This window comes from Ranitomeya variabilis, chromosome 4 (assembly GCF_051348905.1).
Source record: "Ranitomeya variabilis isolate aRanVar5 chromosome 4, aRanVar5.hap1, whole genome shotgun sequence".
NCBI lineage: Eukaryota > Metazoa > Chordata > Amphibia > Anura > Dendrobatidae > Ranitomeya > Ranitomeya variabilis.
This window is the reverse complement of record NC_135235.1, coordinates 241,120,755-241,135,884: the sequence shown is the minus strand read 5'-3', so window position 1 is coordinate 241,135,884 and position 15,130 is coordinate 241,120,755. Positions and strand designations below refer to the sequence as shown.

Genomic DNA, 15,130 nt, shown 5'->3' with positions numbered 1-15,130 from the left:
GTCCATCGATAGATCTATCACTCACTGAAAGCGCTAGCAGCTAAACGCAACGAGTTCAAAGCGTGGATTTCTCCTTAAGCGGTTCATGTAAGTACGCCGTGCTTACACTTAAAATAATCGACCCGACGTGGTGCACCTTGGGAACCTGGTGTATTTCGTATACGAAATTCATACCGCGAGATAGGCGTAAAAAATAGTTTTCATATTCTAAGTAAAGGGGAGGTGTCAGCCTCTAAGTGATGTCACCACAGGGGGAGTGCCTGGGTTTTGGGCTAAGAATAACTTAGTGGGACAGCAGTCTTCAGTGTCTTTTGTCCGGGGGCCAGTTGCTATACAGATGTGTGGCATGCATCTAGATGTGGCCCCGTACGGCCAGCCATGATGATATGAAATGATCTGAACGCTATGTAAGTGTTTTTTTTCAATTTTTATCCTTTTTTTTATTTGTGATTGTATTGTACACATAATTTGTCTTCTTTATAATACCTTTTTATACCTGTAAACACTGCCTATCTTTTTTGGAGTAAAATATAAAATTACTAGCTTGTCTCTTCTGCTCGAAACGAACTGTCGCATCCTCTGAAGTGAATTACGCTACTGATTTGGGTTGGCTCCGGACCCGTTAATCCTAGGAAATCAGAGCTGGTGGCAGCATACTTTGTTCTGTGCGTTTGGGAGGCTTTGTAGCGACGGTGGCTTTGATAATTATTGTTCCCACCTGAGTGGGAGTAGTTATATCGCCCTCGCTGCAGCTTGCCCAATAGCCAGTACATAGCAGGCAGCCTTTCTGGCGACTAATTACCCTAGGTGCAGTACCCCGACTGACCTGAGGGTAAGGGGGGTGTGAAGGAAACCGGTTCCTCCCACGTCACCAATCCGTGACGTAACTACACAGGCACAGCTCTCCGGTGCCCCCTTTGTCTCTCAGGCCAATAAGGGAACTGCACCTAGATCAAATGGCCGCCGGGGAGACTGCCCTGTTACCCACGCCGGGTATTCTAAGATTCGCAATCAGAATAAATGGATCAGCCCAAAATTAATTTATGGTTTAATTGCCTTAAGGGCGCACTAGATAATTACAAGAAATATACAGAAAAAATATACCAGAGTTATATATTCAAATTGCCTCTCCAAGAGTAATAGTCAGAGTAAAAATATAACAATAGTACAAGGCTTAGAGGTATAAAGCTGGAGGTCAATTTACCAGGTTGAAGGTCACTTGTGGAGGCCGGGGAGCTCTGCGTTCCACGGGTACAAGACTTCTAGTTCCGGGCAGCCCCCAGAAAGCATGTGCTTGCTTCCCTCTCGCTGGCATGCCCTGTTCCTTATTTCATCTTCTCATGTGTGTCTGCACTCTCCATGTAAGGATAAGCGACCACTGTAGTAACATTGACTTTTCGGCTCTCCCGAGCCTTAATCATAACATCGCTTGGTATAGCAATGATAAGCATAGCGAATCCTTCGCTTTAAAGTATAGGTGGTGCTAGTAGATGGTAAGGTGGTATGTGATGAGGGAACAGCCGCCATCTTGGACGGGCATACTAACAGAGATTGGCGTGACTCCATTTTGTCTCCTGGTCACAGGTCTGCAGAGAGGAGTGCTCCTGGCCCCCACCTTTTCTAATTAACATAGTGCCTATTAGTATGGTAATCGGCTGAGCTCCGTGTAGATTGCAGAAGGTACTTCAAAGCTCAGGGAGGAAGCCACACCAGCAGGGGGCTTGGAAATGCCTGGGGGCTTAATTAAACCACGCATGTCAAGTGGCCACTGGATACACATCTCTTATGGCTGTCCAGTCAAACCGTCTACAACAGGGAATCATGAATTATGGACGCATAATCCGAGGTACCGGCTCATAAAAATATTCCCCTCGTCCTAAAGAAATTGTGCATCTAATAGTGCGACTCCGGTGTCCGTGGGGGGTCTGAAACCCGAGATATAGAGATCAGCCTCCCACGGGGACTGAATGGGTCCAGGTTTGTTCTGCCCGGGGAGCTGACAGCGGATGTGGCAGTGTCGTCCATTCTCGCCACATCGAGTCAGGGATTTCAGGCAGCGTTGGAAGCTGATGCTAGCCTGAAAGCTCTCAAGGAGCAGGCGGCACAGCCTCCTGGGGAGTCAGATCGCGAGCGGGTGGTCTGTGACCAGGGATGGCTGTTCCAGGTAACGGTCCAGCAGGGTTCACCGGAGGCGTGGCCCAGGGACCGACAGTTAGGGGTACCCTATCCGCTCAGAAAGAGGGAGGAGGGGGCAGAAACAGCCTCAGAGAGAGACAGAGGAGGAGGCAGAGACTGCCTCAGGGAAAGAGAGGAGGCAGAGACAGCCTCAGAGAGGGACAGAGGAGGAGGCAGGGACAGCCTCAGAGACAGAGAGGAGGAGGCAGAGACAGCCTCAGAGAGAGACAGAGGAGGAGGCAGAGACTGCCTCAGGGAAAGAGAGAAGGAGGCAGAGACAGCCTCAGAGAGAGAGGGAGAGGCAGAGACAGCCTCAGAGAGGGACAGAGGAGGAGGCAGGGACAGCCTCAGAGACAGAGAGGAGGAGGCAGAGACAGCCTCAGAGAGAGAGAGAGGAGGGGGCAGGGACAGCCTCAGAAAGAGAGAGGGAGAGGCAGAGACAGCCTCAGAGAGAGAGTGAGAGGCAGAGACAGCCTCAGAGAGAGAGGGAGAGGCAGAGACAGCCTCAGAGAGGGACAGAGGAGGAGGCAGGGACAGCCTCAGAGACAGAGAGGAGGAAGCAGAGACAGCCTCAGAGAGAGACAGAGGAGGAGGCAGGGACAGCCTCAGAAAGAGAGAGGGAGAGGCAGAGACAGCCTCAGAGAGGGACAGAGGAGGAGGCAGGGACAGCCTCAGGGAAAGAGAGAAGGAGGCAGAGACAGCCTCAGAGAGAGACAGAGGAGGAGGCAGGGACAGCCTCAGAAAGAGAGAGGGAGAGGCAGAGACAGCCTCAGAGAGAGACAGAGGAGGAGGCAGAGACTGCCTCAGAGACAGAGAGGAGGAGGCAGAGACAGCCTCAGAGAGAGACAGGAGGGGGCAGGGACAGCCTCAGAAAGAGAGAGGGAGAGGCAGAGACAGCCTCAGAGAGAGACAGAGGAGGAGGCAGAGACTGCCTCAGAGACAGAGAGGAGGAGGCAGAGACAGCCTCAGAGAGAGACAGAGGAGGGGGCAGGGACAGCCTCCGAAAGAGAGAGGGAGAGGCAGAGACAGCCTCAGAGAGGGACAGAGGAGGAGGCAGGGACAGCTTCAGAAAGAGAGAGGGAGAGGCAGAGACAGCCTCAGAGAGGGACAGAGGAGGAGGCAGGGACCGCTTCAGAAAGAGAGAGGGAGAGGCAGAGACAGCCTCAGAGAGGGACAAAGGAGGAGGCAGGGACAGCTTCAGAGACAGAGAGGAGGGGGCAGAGACAGCCTCAGAGAGGGACAGAGGAGGAGGCAGAGACTGCCTCAGAGAGAGAGTGGAGGAGGCAGAGACAGCCTCAGAGAGAGACCGAGAAGGAGGCAGAGACAGCCTCAGAAAGAGAGAGAAGGCTGAGACAGCCTTAGAGAGAGAGGAGGGGGCAGAGACAGCCTCAGAGAGAGACAGAGGAGGAGGCAGAGACTGCCTCAGGGAAGGAGAAGGAGGCAGAGACAGCCTCAGGGCGAGACAGAGGAGGAGGCAGGGACAGCTTCAGAGACAGAGGAGGAGGCAGAGACAGCCTCAGAAAGAGGGAGGAGGAGACAGAGGCAGCCTCAGAGAGAGGCGGAGGAGGGGGCAGAGACAGCCTCAGACAGAGAGAGGAGGGGGCAGAGACAGCCTCAAAGAGAGACAGGAGGAGGCAGAGACTGCCTCAGAGAGACAGAGGAGGAGGCAGAGACAGCCTCGGAGAGAGACAGAGGAGGAAGCAGAGACCATGGTAATGCTGATGGGTTGTCCCGGCAAGGAGAAGGTGCGGAAGGGCGCACGGGGGAACACAGGAATGTGATGCCCCCTAGCGCCCTCTAAAGCAGGGAGGTGTGATGAGGGAACAGCCGCCATCTTGGACGGGCATACTAACAGAGATTGGCGTGACTCCATTTTGTCTCCTGGTCACAGGTCTGCAGAGAGGAGTGCTCCTGGCCCCCACCTTTTCTAATGAACATAGTGCCTATTAGTATGGTAATCGGCTGAGCTCCGTGTAGATTGCAGAAGGTACTTCAAAGCTCAGGGAGGAAGCCACACCAGCAGGGGGCTTGGAAATGCCTGGGGGCTTAATTAAACCACGCATGTCAAGTGGCCACTGGATACACATCTCTTATGGCTGTCCAGTCAAACCGTCTACAACAGGGAATCATGAATTATGGATGCATAATCCGAGGTACCGGCTCATAAAAATATTCCCCTCGTCCTAAAGAAATTGTGCATCTAATAGTGCGACTCCGGTGTCCGTGGGGGGTCTGAAACCCGAGATATAGAGATCAGCCTCCCACGGGGACTGAATGGGTCCAGGTTTGATCCCTGTCCGACCGGCAGAACAAACCACAGGCGCTGGTACTGCCCGGGTACTGATCCGATCATCCTGAGAGAAGTTATCCCATTTATTAGATATTGGAATAAATCTTGCAGGGAGGCAGAGGGGTGGAGATTGCTAAGCCCACCCAGCTACAGGGGGAGGGACACGGCAGGGTTAAGAGCTGGAACATGTGGAGAGTGGCACACACAGATGACCAGCTAAGAAACAGGGCATGCCAGCCAGAGGGGAGCAAGCACACGCTTTCTGGGGGCTGCCCGGCAACTAAAGTTTTGGACCTGCGGAACGCTGCGCCCCCCGGCTTCCACAAGCGACCTCTAACCTGGTAAAGTGACCTCCAGCTTTATACCTTAAGCCTTGTATCATTGTTGTTGTATTGTACTCTGACTGTAACTCTTGATATATTGTGATTGTATATTTCTTGTAATTACCTAGTGCGCCCTTAAGGCAATTAAATCATAAGTTAATTTTGGGCTGATCCTTTTACTCTGATTGCGAATCCTAGAATACCCAGTGTGGGTAACAGGGCAGTCTCCCCGGCGGCCATTTGCTCTAGGTGCAGTTCCCTTACTGACCTGAGAGACAAAGGGGGCGCCGGAGAGCTGTGCCTGTGTAGTGACGTCACGGATTGGTGACGTGGGAGGAACAGGGGCTTCCTTCACAGTGGTGGCAGCGTACGTGGGATCAGAGTAATAGTGTGCGTGGGACCCCTACTCCCAGACACTAAAGACTACCAGTGGTAACTTTCGCTGCTGGGGTCTTAAGGTCAGCCCAGCACTAGACGGTCAGAGTGTAAATATAATAAGTTGTGTGCAAGGTCAGGGTTACAGCTGTGTCAGTAACCAGAGGTTCCAAAGATGGCAGAGGGCACAAGGAGTGCAGTGAGGGCGCAGGCCAGTGCTATGGTCGATGAGGAGGTGGTGGTGGACTTTACTGTTCAAGGCGAGGGGGAGCTCAGCCCAGACTCCCCAAGGAGCCAGCCACCCGTGCTTAGTCCGGCAAGGGACTACCCACCACTTACCCGCCCCAGCCTGTCCACATCAGAGGCCCTTGTTGCAGCGGCAGTGGCACGTCTCGAGGCGGGTAATGAAGACGCCTATATGAGACTCATGGCAGCTGCAGAGAAGGCAGCGGAGGCCGAGCGTGCAGAACGCCGTGAAGCGGCGGAGCAAGAGCGTGCAGAACGTCGTGAGGCAGAGGAGCGAGAGCGGGCAGAACACCGTGAGGCAGCGGAGCGGGCAGAGAAAGCTGCAGAGCGGGCAGCGGAGCAAGCAGCGGCAGAGAGAGCAGCGGAGCGCCAGCACCGACTGGAGATGGCTCAACACGGGCTCCCGCTGGACGCCCCAGCACCACCCGAGTCCAGGGTTTCCAAAGTCCGGGCCGAGGACTTCCCTCTGCTTGAGAAGGATGGAGACCTGGATTCCTTCTTGCTGGCCTTTGAAAGGACCTGCCTTCAACACCATCTGGCCCCGGCTCAGTGGGCAAGATACCTGACCCCCCGTTTGAGGGGTAAGTCCCTGGAAGTTTTGGGGGACTTACCTGCCGGGGCGGAGCAGGACTACAGCAGCATCAAGCGGGCCCTGATCCAACACTACAACCTCACCCCGGAGTCCTACCGCAAGAAGTTCCGGAGCCTGCAGCGGGGCCCAAAGGACACCTGGACCGACCACATGCGGGCGTTGCTGAGAGCTGCAGAGCACTGGACCTCGGGTCTAGCGCTCACCACCCGCCAGGAGGTCCAGGAACTGTTCGTCACGGAGCAGTTCTTGTGGAACTGCTCAGAGGACCTCCAGCAGTTCCTTCGTGACCGGAAACCGAAGGGGGCTTCTGCTACAGCCGCCCTGGCAGATGAGTATGCCAATAACAGGGTGCCTGAGCCGAAGAAGCCTGCCAGCAGCACCTGGAGAGGGGGTAAGCCCAATCCTGCCCCTGTTTCCCCAGCCCCCAGAGTGCAAGGGGTGTACCCCCCTGCTGCCCTCTCCAGGCCAGGCGCAGAACCCAGACGTTGTCATCACTGCAACCAGCTGGGACACTTCAAGTCTGCATGTCCCCAGCGTCTTAAGGCCCCATCCCTGTCCCCGAAACCGTCCACTGTTTTATGTGTGGGAGGGGGTGGTGGGAGGTCCCTGGACAATTACCAACCCGTCACTATCGGCCGCTCAGCGGTCATGGGACTGCGGGACACAGGCGCTGAACGAACCCTGGTACGTCCTGAGGTGGTGTCCCCTCAAGACTTGGTACCGGGAAAAACCCTTTCCGTCTCCGGAATTGGAGGCGTGGAACCGGCGCTGCCTGTCGCCAAGGTGTTTTTGGACTGGGGCGCCGGGAGGGGAGTGCGGGAGGTGGGAGTAACGTCAAATATTCCTGCCAATGTATTACTTGGGACCGATTTGGGGCGGATAGTGTCTCGGTATGTGGCCACTGAACCCCCAAGTTCGGCTCCCGAAGAATGTCATGACTCTACTGTGGATGTTGATGTGTTGAATGTGCCTCCAACAGTGGAGGGGGGATTGAAACCTGAGGGTAATCCATGCACGGACACCACACACACAGGGCTCACAGGGAGGACAGGTGAGGAGACTGTAGGGGAGAGCTCAGAGGTGGAGGGAGGGGCTGCTATGGGCAGTGGAGGGCCCCTAAATGAATCCAGCCTGCTGAGTCTAGGGCCCCTGCAGGAAGAGGAACAGGCCATGGGGGGAGGAGGCGTCCCGGGAGAGGAGCCACCAGGTAAGACCCCAGGGCAGGAGTTCCCCACACCCGGGATGTCAGGAGGGCAGGGAAGTCTGCCTGACCCGGCGACTTGGTCAGGAGCCGGGGGGAAGCAGGCGCTACCCATGGGCACAGCGGTCGTGGCCGCTGTCACCAGGAGTGGGAGCGCCGGAGCCCAAGGAGCCTTGCAGAGGTCCGAAGGCTTCCCCCTCTCTGACCAAGTGGCAGCCGAGTCAGACAGCGGCCAGGAGACAGATCCCGGGGAGCTGACAGCGGATGTGGCAGTGTCGTCCATTCTCGCCACATCGAGTCAGGGATTTCAGGCAGCGTTGGAAGCTGATGCTAGCCTGAAAGCTCTCAAGGAGCAGGCGGCACAGCCTCCTGGGGAGTCAGACCGCGAGCGGGTGGTCTGTGACCAGGGATGGCTGTTCCAGGTAACGGTCCAGCAGGGTTCACCGGAGGCGTGGCCCAGGGACCGACAGTTAGGGGTACCCTATCCGCTCAGAAAGAGGGAGGAGGGGGCAGAAACAGCCTCAGAGAGAGACAGAGGAGGAGGCAGAGACTGCCTCAGGGAAAGAGAGAAGGAGGCAGAGACAGCCTCAGAGAGGGACAGAGGAGGAGGCAGGGACAGCCTCAGAGACAGAGAGGAGGAGGCAGAGACAGCCTCAGAGAGAGACAGAGGAGGAGGCAGAGACTGCCTCAGGGAAAGAGAGAAGGAGGCAGAGACAGCCTCAGAGAGAGAGGGAGAGGCAGAGACAGCCTCAGAGAGGGACAGAGGAGGAGGCAGGGACAGCCTCAGAGACAGAGAGGAGGAGGCAGAGACAGCCTCAGAGAGAGAGAGAGGAGGGGGCAGGGACAGCCTCAGAAAGAGAGAGGGAGAGGCAGAGACAGCCTCAGAGAGAGAGTGAGAGGCAGAGACAGCCTCAGAGAGAGAGGGAGAGGCAGAGACAGCCTCAGAGAGGGACAGAGGAGGAGGCAGGGACAGCCTCAGAGACAGAGAGGAGGAGGCAGAGACAGCCTCAGAGAGAGACAGAGGAGGAGGCAGGGACAGGCTCAGAAAGAGAGAGGGAGAGGCAGAGACAGCCTCAGAGAGGGACAGAGGAGGAGGCAGGGACAGCCTCAGGGAAAGAGAGAAGGAGGCAGAGACAGCCTCAGAGAGAGACAGAGGAGGAGGCAGGGACAGCCTCAGAAAGAGAGAGGGAGAGGCAGAGACAGCCTCAGAGAGAGACAGAGGAGGAGGCAGAGACTGCCTCAGAGACAGAGAGGAGGAGGCAGAGACAGCCTCAGAGAGAGACAGAGGAGGGGGCAGGGACAGCCTCCGAAAGAGAGAGGGAGAGGCAGAGACAGCCTCAGAGAGAGAGGGAGAGGCAGAGACAGCCTCAGAGAGAGAGGGAGAGGCAGAGACAGCCTCAGAGAGGGACAGAGGAGGAGGCAGGGACAGCCTCAGGGAAAGAGAGAAGGAGGCAGAGACAGCCTCAGAGAGAGACAGAGGAGGAGGCAGGGACAGCCTCAGAAAGAGAGAGGGAGAGGCAGAGACAGCCTCAGAGAGGGACAGAGGAAAAGGCAGGGACAGCCTCAGAGACAGAGAGGAGGAGGCAGAGACAGCCTCAGAGAGAGACAGAGGAGGGGGCAGGGACAGCCTCAGAAAGAGAGAGGGAGAGGCAGAGACAGCCTCAGAGAGAGACAGAGGAGGAGGCAGAGACTGCCTCAGAGACAGAGAGGAGGAGGCAGAGACAGCCTCAGAGAGAGACAGAGGAGGGGGCAGGGACAGCCTCCGAAAGAGAGAGGGAGAGGCAGAGACAGCCTCAGAGAGGGACAGAGGAGGAGGCAGGGACAGCTTCAGAAAGAGAGAGGGAGAGGCAGAGACAGCCTCAGAGAGGGACAGAGGAGGAGGCAGGGACCGCTTCAGAAAGAGAGAGGGAGAGGCAGAGACAGCCTCAGAGAGGGACAAAGGAGGAGGCAGGGACAGCTTCAGAGACAGAGAGGAGGGGGCAGAGACAGCCTCAGAGAGGGACAGAGGAGGAAGCAGAGACTGCCTCAGAGAGAGAGTGGAGGAGGCAGAGACAGCCTCAGAGAGAGACCGAGAAGGAGGCAGAGACAGCCTCAGAAAGAGAGAGAAGGCTGAGACAGCCTTAGAGAGAGAGGAGGGGGCAGAGACAGCCTCAGAGAGAGACAGGAGGAGGCAGAGACTGCCTCAGGGAAGGAGAGAAGGAGGCAGAGACAGCCTCAGGGCGAGACAGAGGAGGAGGCAGGGACAGCTTCAGAGACAGAGGAGGAGGAGACAGAGGCAGCCTCAGAGAGAGGCGGAGGAGGGGGCAGAGACAGCCTCAGACAGAGAGAGGAGGGGGCAGAGACAGCCTCAAAGAGAGACAGAGGAGGAGGCAGAGACTGCCTCAGAGAGACAGAGGAGGAGGCAGAGACAGCCTCGGAGAGAGACAGAGGAGGAAGCAGAGACCATGGTAATGCTGATGGGTTGTCCCGGCAAGGAGAAGGTGCGGAAGGGCGCACGGGGGAACACAGGAATGTGATGCCCCCTAGCGCCCTCTAAAGCAGGGAGGTGTGATGAGGGAACAGCCGCCATCTTGGACGGGCATACTAACAGAGATTGGCGTGACTCCATTTTGTCTCCTGGTCACAGGTCTGCGGAGAGGAGTGCTCCTGGCCCCCACCTTTTCTAATGAACATAGTGCCTATTAGTATGGTAATCGGCTGAGCTCCGTGTAGATTGCAGAAGGTACTTCAAAGCTCAGGGAGGAAGCCACACCAGCAGGGGGCTTGGAAATGCCTGGGGGCTTAATTAAACCACGCATGTCAAGTGGCCACTGGATACACATCTCTTATGGCTGTCCAGTCAAACCGTCTACAACAGGGAATCATGAATTATGGACGCATAATCCGAGGTACCGGCTCATAAAAATATTCCCCTCGTCCTAAAGAAATTGTGCATCTAATAGTGCGACTCCGGTGTCCGTGGGGGGTCTGAAACCCGAGATATAGAGATCAGCCTCCCACGGGGACTGAATGGGTCCAGGTTTGTTCTGCCCGGGGAGCTGACAGCGGATGTGGCAGTGTCGTCCATTCTCGCCACATCGAGTCAGGGATTTCAGGCAGCGTTGGAAGCTGATGCTAGCCTGAAAGCTCTCAAGGAGCAGGCGGCACAGCCTCCTGGGGAGTCAGATCGCGAGCGGGTGGTCTGTGACCAGGGATGGCTGTTCCAGGTAACGGTCCAGCAGGGTTCACCGGAGGCGTGGCCCAGGGACCGACAGTTAGGGGTACCCTATCCGCTCAGAAAGAGGGAGGAGGGGGCAGAAACAGCCTCAGAGAGAGACAGAGGAGGAGGCAGAGACTGCCTCAGGGAAAGAGAGGAGGCAGAGACAGCCTCAGAGAGGGACAGAGGAGGAGGCAGGGACAGCCTCAGAGACAGAGAGGAGGAGGCAGAGACAGCCTCAGAGAGAGACAGAGGAGGAGGCAGAGACTGCCTCAGGGAAAGAGAGAAGGAGGCAGAGACAGCCTCAGAGAGAGAGGGAGAGGCAGAGACAGCCTCAGAGAGGGACAGAGGAGGAGGCAGGGACAGCCTCAGAGACAGAGAGGAGGCAGAGACAGCCTCAGAGAGAGAGAGGAGGGGGCAGGGACAGCCTCAGAAAGAGAGAGGGAGAGGCAGAGACAGCCTCAGAGAGAGAGTGAGAGGCAGAGACAGCCTCAGAGAGAGAGGGAGAGGCAGAGACAGCCTCAGAGAGGGACAGAGGAGGAGACAGGGACAGCCTCAGAGACAGAGAGGAGGAAGCAGAGACAGCCTCAGAGAGAGACAGAGGAGGAGGCAGGGACAGCCTCAGAAAGAGAGAGGGAGAGGCAGAGACAGCCTCAGAGAGGGACAGAGGAGGAGGCAGGGACAGCCTCAGGGAAAGAGAGAAGGAGGCAGAGACAGCCTCAGAGAGAGACAGAGGAGGAGGCAGGGACAGCCTCAGAAAGAGAGAGGGAGAGGCAGAGACAGCCTCAGAGAGAGACAGAGGAGGAGGCAGAGACTGCCTCAGAGACAGAGAGGAGGAGGCAGAGACAGCCTCAGAGAGAGACAGGAGGGGGCAGGGACAGCCTCAGAAAGAGAGAGGGAGAGGCAGAGACAGCCTCAGAGAGAGACAGAGGAGGAGGCAGAGACTGCCTCAGAGACAGAGAGGAGGAGGCAGAGACAGCCTCAGAGAGAGACAGAGGAGGGGGCAGGGACAGCCTCCGAAAGAGAGAGGGAGAGGCAGAGACAGCCTCAGAGAGGGACAGAGGAGGAGGCAGGGACAGCTTCAGAAAGAGAGAGGGAGAGGCAGAGACAGCCTCAGAGAGGGACAGAGGAGGAGGCAGGGACCGCTTCAGAAAGAGAGAGGGAGAGGCAGAGACAGCCTCAGAGAGGGACAAAGGAGGAGGCAGGGACAGCTTCAGAGACAGAGAGGAGGGGGCAGAGACAGCCTCAGAGAGGGACAGAGGAGGAGGCAGAGACTGCCTCAGAGAGAGAGTGGAGGAGGCAGAGACAGCCTCAGAGAGAGACCGAGAAGGAGGCAGAGACAGCCTCAGAAAGAGAGAGAAGGCTGAGACAGCCTTAGAGAGAGAGGAGGGGGCAGAGACAGCCTCAGAGAGAGACAGAGGAGGAGGCAGAGACTGCCTCAGGGAAGGAGAAGGAGGCAGAGACAGCCTCAGGGCGAGACAGAGGAGGAGGCAGGGACAGCTTCAGAGACAGAGGAGGAGGCAGAGACAGCCTCAGAAAGAGGGAGGAGGAGACAGAGGCAGCCTCAGAGAGAGGCGGAGGAGGGGGCAGAGACAGCCTCAGACAGAGAGAGGAGGGGGCAGAGACAGCCTCAAAGAGAGACAGAGGAGGAGGCAGAGACTGCCTCAGAGAGACAGAGGAGGAGGCAGAGACAGCCTCGGAGAGAGACAGAGGAGGAAGCAGAGACCATGGTAATGCTGATGGGTTGTCCCGGCAAGGAGAAGGTGCGGAAGGGCGCACGGGGGAACACAGGAATGTGATGCCCCCTAGCGCCCTCTAAAGCAGGGAGGTGTGATGAGGGAACAGCCGCCATCTTGGACGGGCATACTAACAGAGATTGGCGTGACTCCATTTTGTCTCCTGGTCACAGGTCTGCAGAGAGGAGTGCTCCTGGCCCCCACCTTTTCTAATGAACATAGTGCCTATTAGTATGGTAATCGGCTGAGCTCCGTGTAGATTGCAGAAGGTACTTCAAAGCTCAGGGAGGAAGCCACACCAGCAGGGGGCTTGGAAATGCCTGGGGGCTTAATTAAACCACGCATGTCAAGTGGCCACTGGATACACATCTCTTATGGCTGTCCAGTCAAACCGTCTACAACAGGGAATCATGAATTATGGACGCATAATCCGAGGTACCGGCTCATAAAAATATTCCCCTCGTCCTAAAGAAATTGTGCATCTAATAGTGCGACTCCGGTGTCCGTGGGGGGTCTGAAACCCGAGATATAGAGATCAGCCTCCCACGGGGACTGAATGGGTCCAGGTTTGATCCCTGTCCGACCGGCAGAACAAACCACAGGCGCTGGTACTGCCCGGGTACTGATCCGATCATCCTGAGAGAAGTTATCCCATTTATTAGATATTGGAATAAATCTTGCAGGGAGGCAGAGGGGTGGAGATTGCTAAGCCCACCCAGCTACAGGGGGAGGGACACGGCAGGGTTAAGAGCTGGAACATGTGGAGAGTGGCACACACAGAAGATGACCAGCTAAGAAACAGGGCATGCCAGCCAGAGGGGAGCAAGCACACGCTTTCTGGGGGCTGCCCGGCAACTAAAGTTTTGGACCTGCGGAACGCTGCGCCCCCCGGCTTCCACAAGCGACCTCTAACCTGGTAAAGTGACCTCCAGCTTTATACCTTAAGCCTTGTATCATTGTTGTTGTATTGTACTCTGACTGTAACTCTTGATATATTGTGATTGTATATTTCTTGTAATTACCTAGTGCGCCCTTAAGGCAATTAAATCATAAGTTAATTTTGGGCTGATCCTTTTACTCTGATTGCGAATCCTAGAATACCCAGTGTGGGTAACAGGGCAGTCTCCCCGGCGGCCATTTGCTCTAGGTGCAGTTCCCTTACTGACCTGAGAGACAAAGGGGGCGCCGGAGAACTGTGCCTGTGTAGTGACGTCACGGATTGGTGACGTGGGAGGAACAGGGGCTTCCTTCACAGGTATATGGCCAACTGTGGTTTGCTGCCATGTGTGTTGGACCTGGAGTGGACGTCTTGTTTAGCGGTGCTCCCGCGCCCTGCTGATGACGCCGCCGACATCAGCAGGGCATGGGAGCACCGCTAAACAAGACGTCCACTCCAGGTCCAACACACAGGGCAGCAAACCACGGTTGGCCATATACTGCCTTACCATCTACTAGCACCACCTATACTTTAAAGCGAAGGATTCGCTATGCTTACTTATCATTGCTATACCAAGCGATGTAATGATTAAGGCTCGGGAGAGCCGAAACGTCAATGTTACTACAGTGGTCGCTTATCCTTACATTGTATATTGCTCCCATGTGTTACTAATGTTTAGTTATGTTCAATAAATTTGCACTATCTTGCATAAGCATCAATTAGAGTGTGCAGTGTCTTCCAAATATTACTTATATTGGGACTTTTGTAGTCCATGACAGGCTGCACCTCGCCTTTAATTGACTGAGTGCTCACCATTGTACCTTATTTGCACTCTACATGTGTCCTTAGCTCTTAATCCTTCTGTGTCCCTCCCCCCTGTAAATGGGGGGGCTAAAAATCTCCACCCTTCAGCTTCCCTGCATAATCTATTCCTAATAACTAATAAATGGAATAACTTCTCTCAGGATGATCGGATCAGTACACGGGCGGTACCAGCGCATGTGGTTTGTTCTGCCGATCGTACAGGGATCAAACCTGGACCCATTCAGTCGCTGTGGGAGGCTGATCTCTATATCTCAGGTTCCAGAACCCTCACTGACCCAGGAGTTGCACTGTCAGATGCGCAATTTCTTCAGGGCTATGAGGATATTTTTTATGAGCCTGTACCTCGGACGATGCATCCATAATTCATAATTTCATGTTGTAGACGGTCCGGCTGGGAAGACAATAGACGTGTATCCTGTAGCCACCTGACGTGTATGCTTTAATTGAGCCCCCAGGCGCCTCCATGCCCCCTACTGGTGTGGCTTCCTCATTCAAGCTTTGAAGTGCCATCTGCCTGCTACACTGGCCTAGTCCATTACAAAGGGCCTTCATTCGAGTAGGGAAAAGATGGGGGCCAGGTGAATTCTGATATGGGACAAAAAGGAGTCAAGCCAATCTCTGTTAGTATGCCCCGTATCCAAGATGGTGGCTGCTCCCTCATCACAAGGGGCACCAGAGAACTGCAATTTCCAAACCGGAACTGGGAAGTGGAATATAGATAAATACCCTTCAGAAAGATCCAGGGGCAACCAAACAACCCCGGTTCATGACAAATTGGTGTGAGTGGTGGGGATGATAAAGGAATCTTCCCTGTGAACCGTGACAGATTGGTGGGATCCCGGTGGGATCCATGATATATTGGTGGCAGCACGGTGGGATCCGTGACATCCACCATGTGGGGTGGAGGTGCCTCCGGTAATCAGCAGCCAGCCAGTGAGCATCCAGCTGTGGTAGGACAAGGCCAGGAATGGCTGCGGACACTCTACAGGGGCCACCACCATCCAGAATAATAATGGAGACTAATCTCCGGAGGAAAACATTGTATAAGGATTCTCTCCCATCTCACAGGTCACCGGTGTGAAACGCCTGAGGATCGCTGCCTGATCCACAATCTCTGCCTCAATGGCGGCTCCTGCAAGGAGAACAGATGTCACTGCCCAGAAGGCTTCTCAGGAGTGTACTGTGAGCAAGGTGAGACCGTCCATCTTCCATCCGACAGGGGTAGTCACACAGT

The 15,130-nt window shown here is 55.7% G+C and overlaps 1 protein-coding gene across 5 annotated transcripts in view; it reads left to right on the top strand.

Moving 5' to 3' along the window:
* Positions 1–15,130, top strand: part of HSPG2 (heparan sulfate proteoglycan 2) — a 237,714-nt gene that overhangs the window by 216,327 nt on the left and 6,257 nt on the right. For all 5 annotated transcript variants that reach the window (XM_077260474.1, XM_077260476.1, XM_077260475.1 and 2 more), the window contains one exon: positions 14,965–15,087. In XM_077260474.1, coding sequence (XP_077116589.1) covers positions 14,965–15,087 — 123 coding nt within the window. The remainder of the gene's footprint in view (positions 1–14,964; positions 15,088–15,130) is intronic.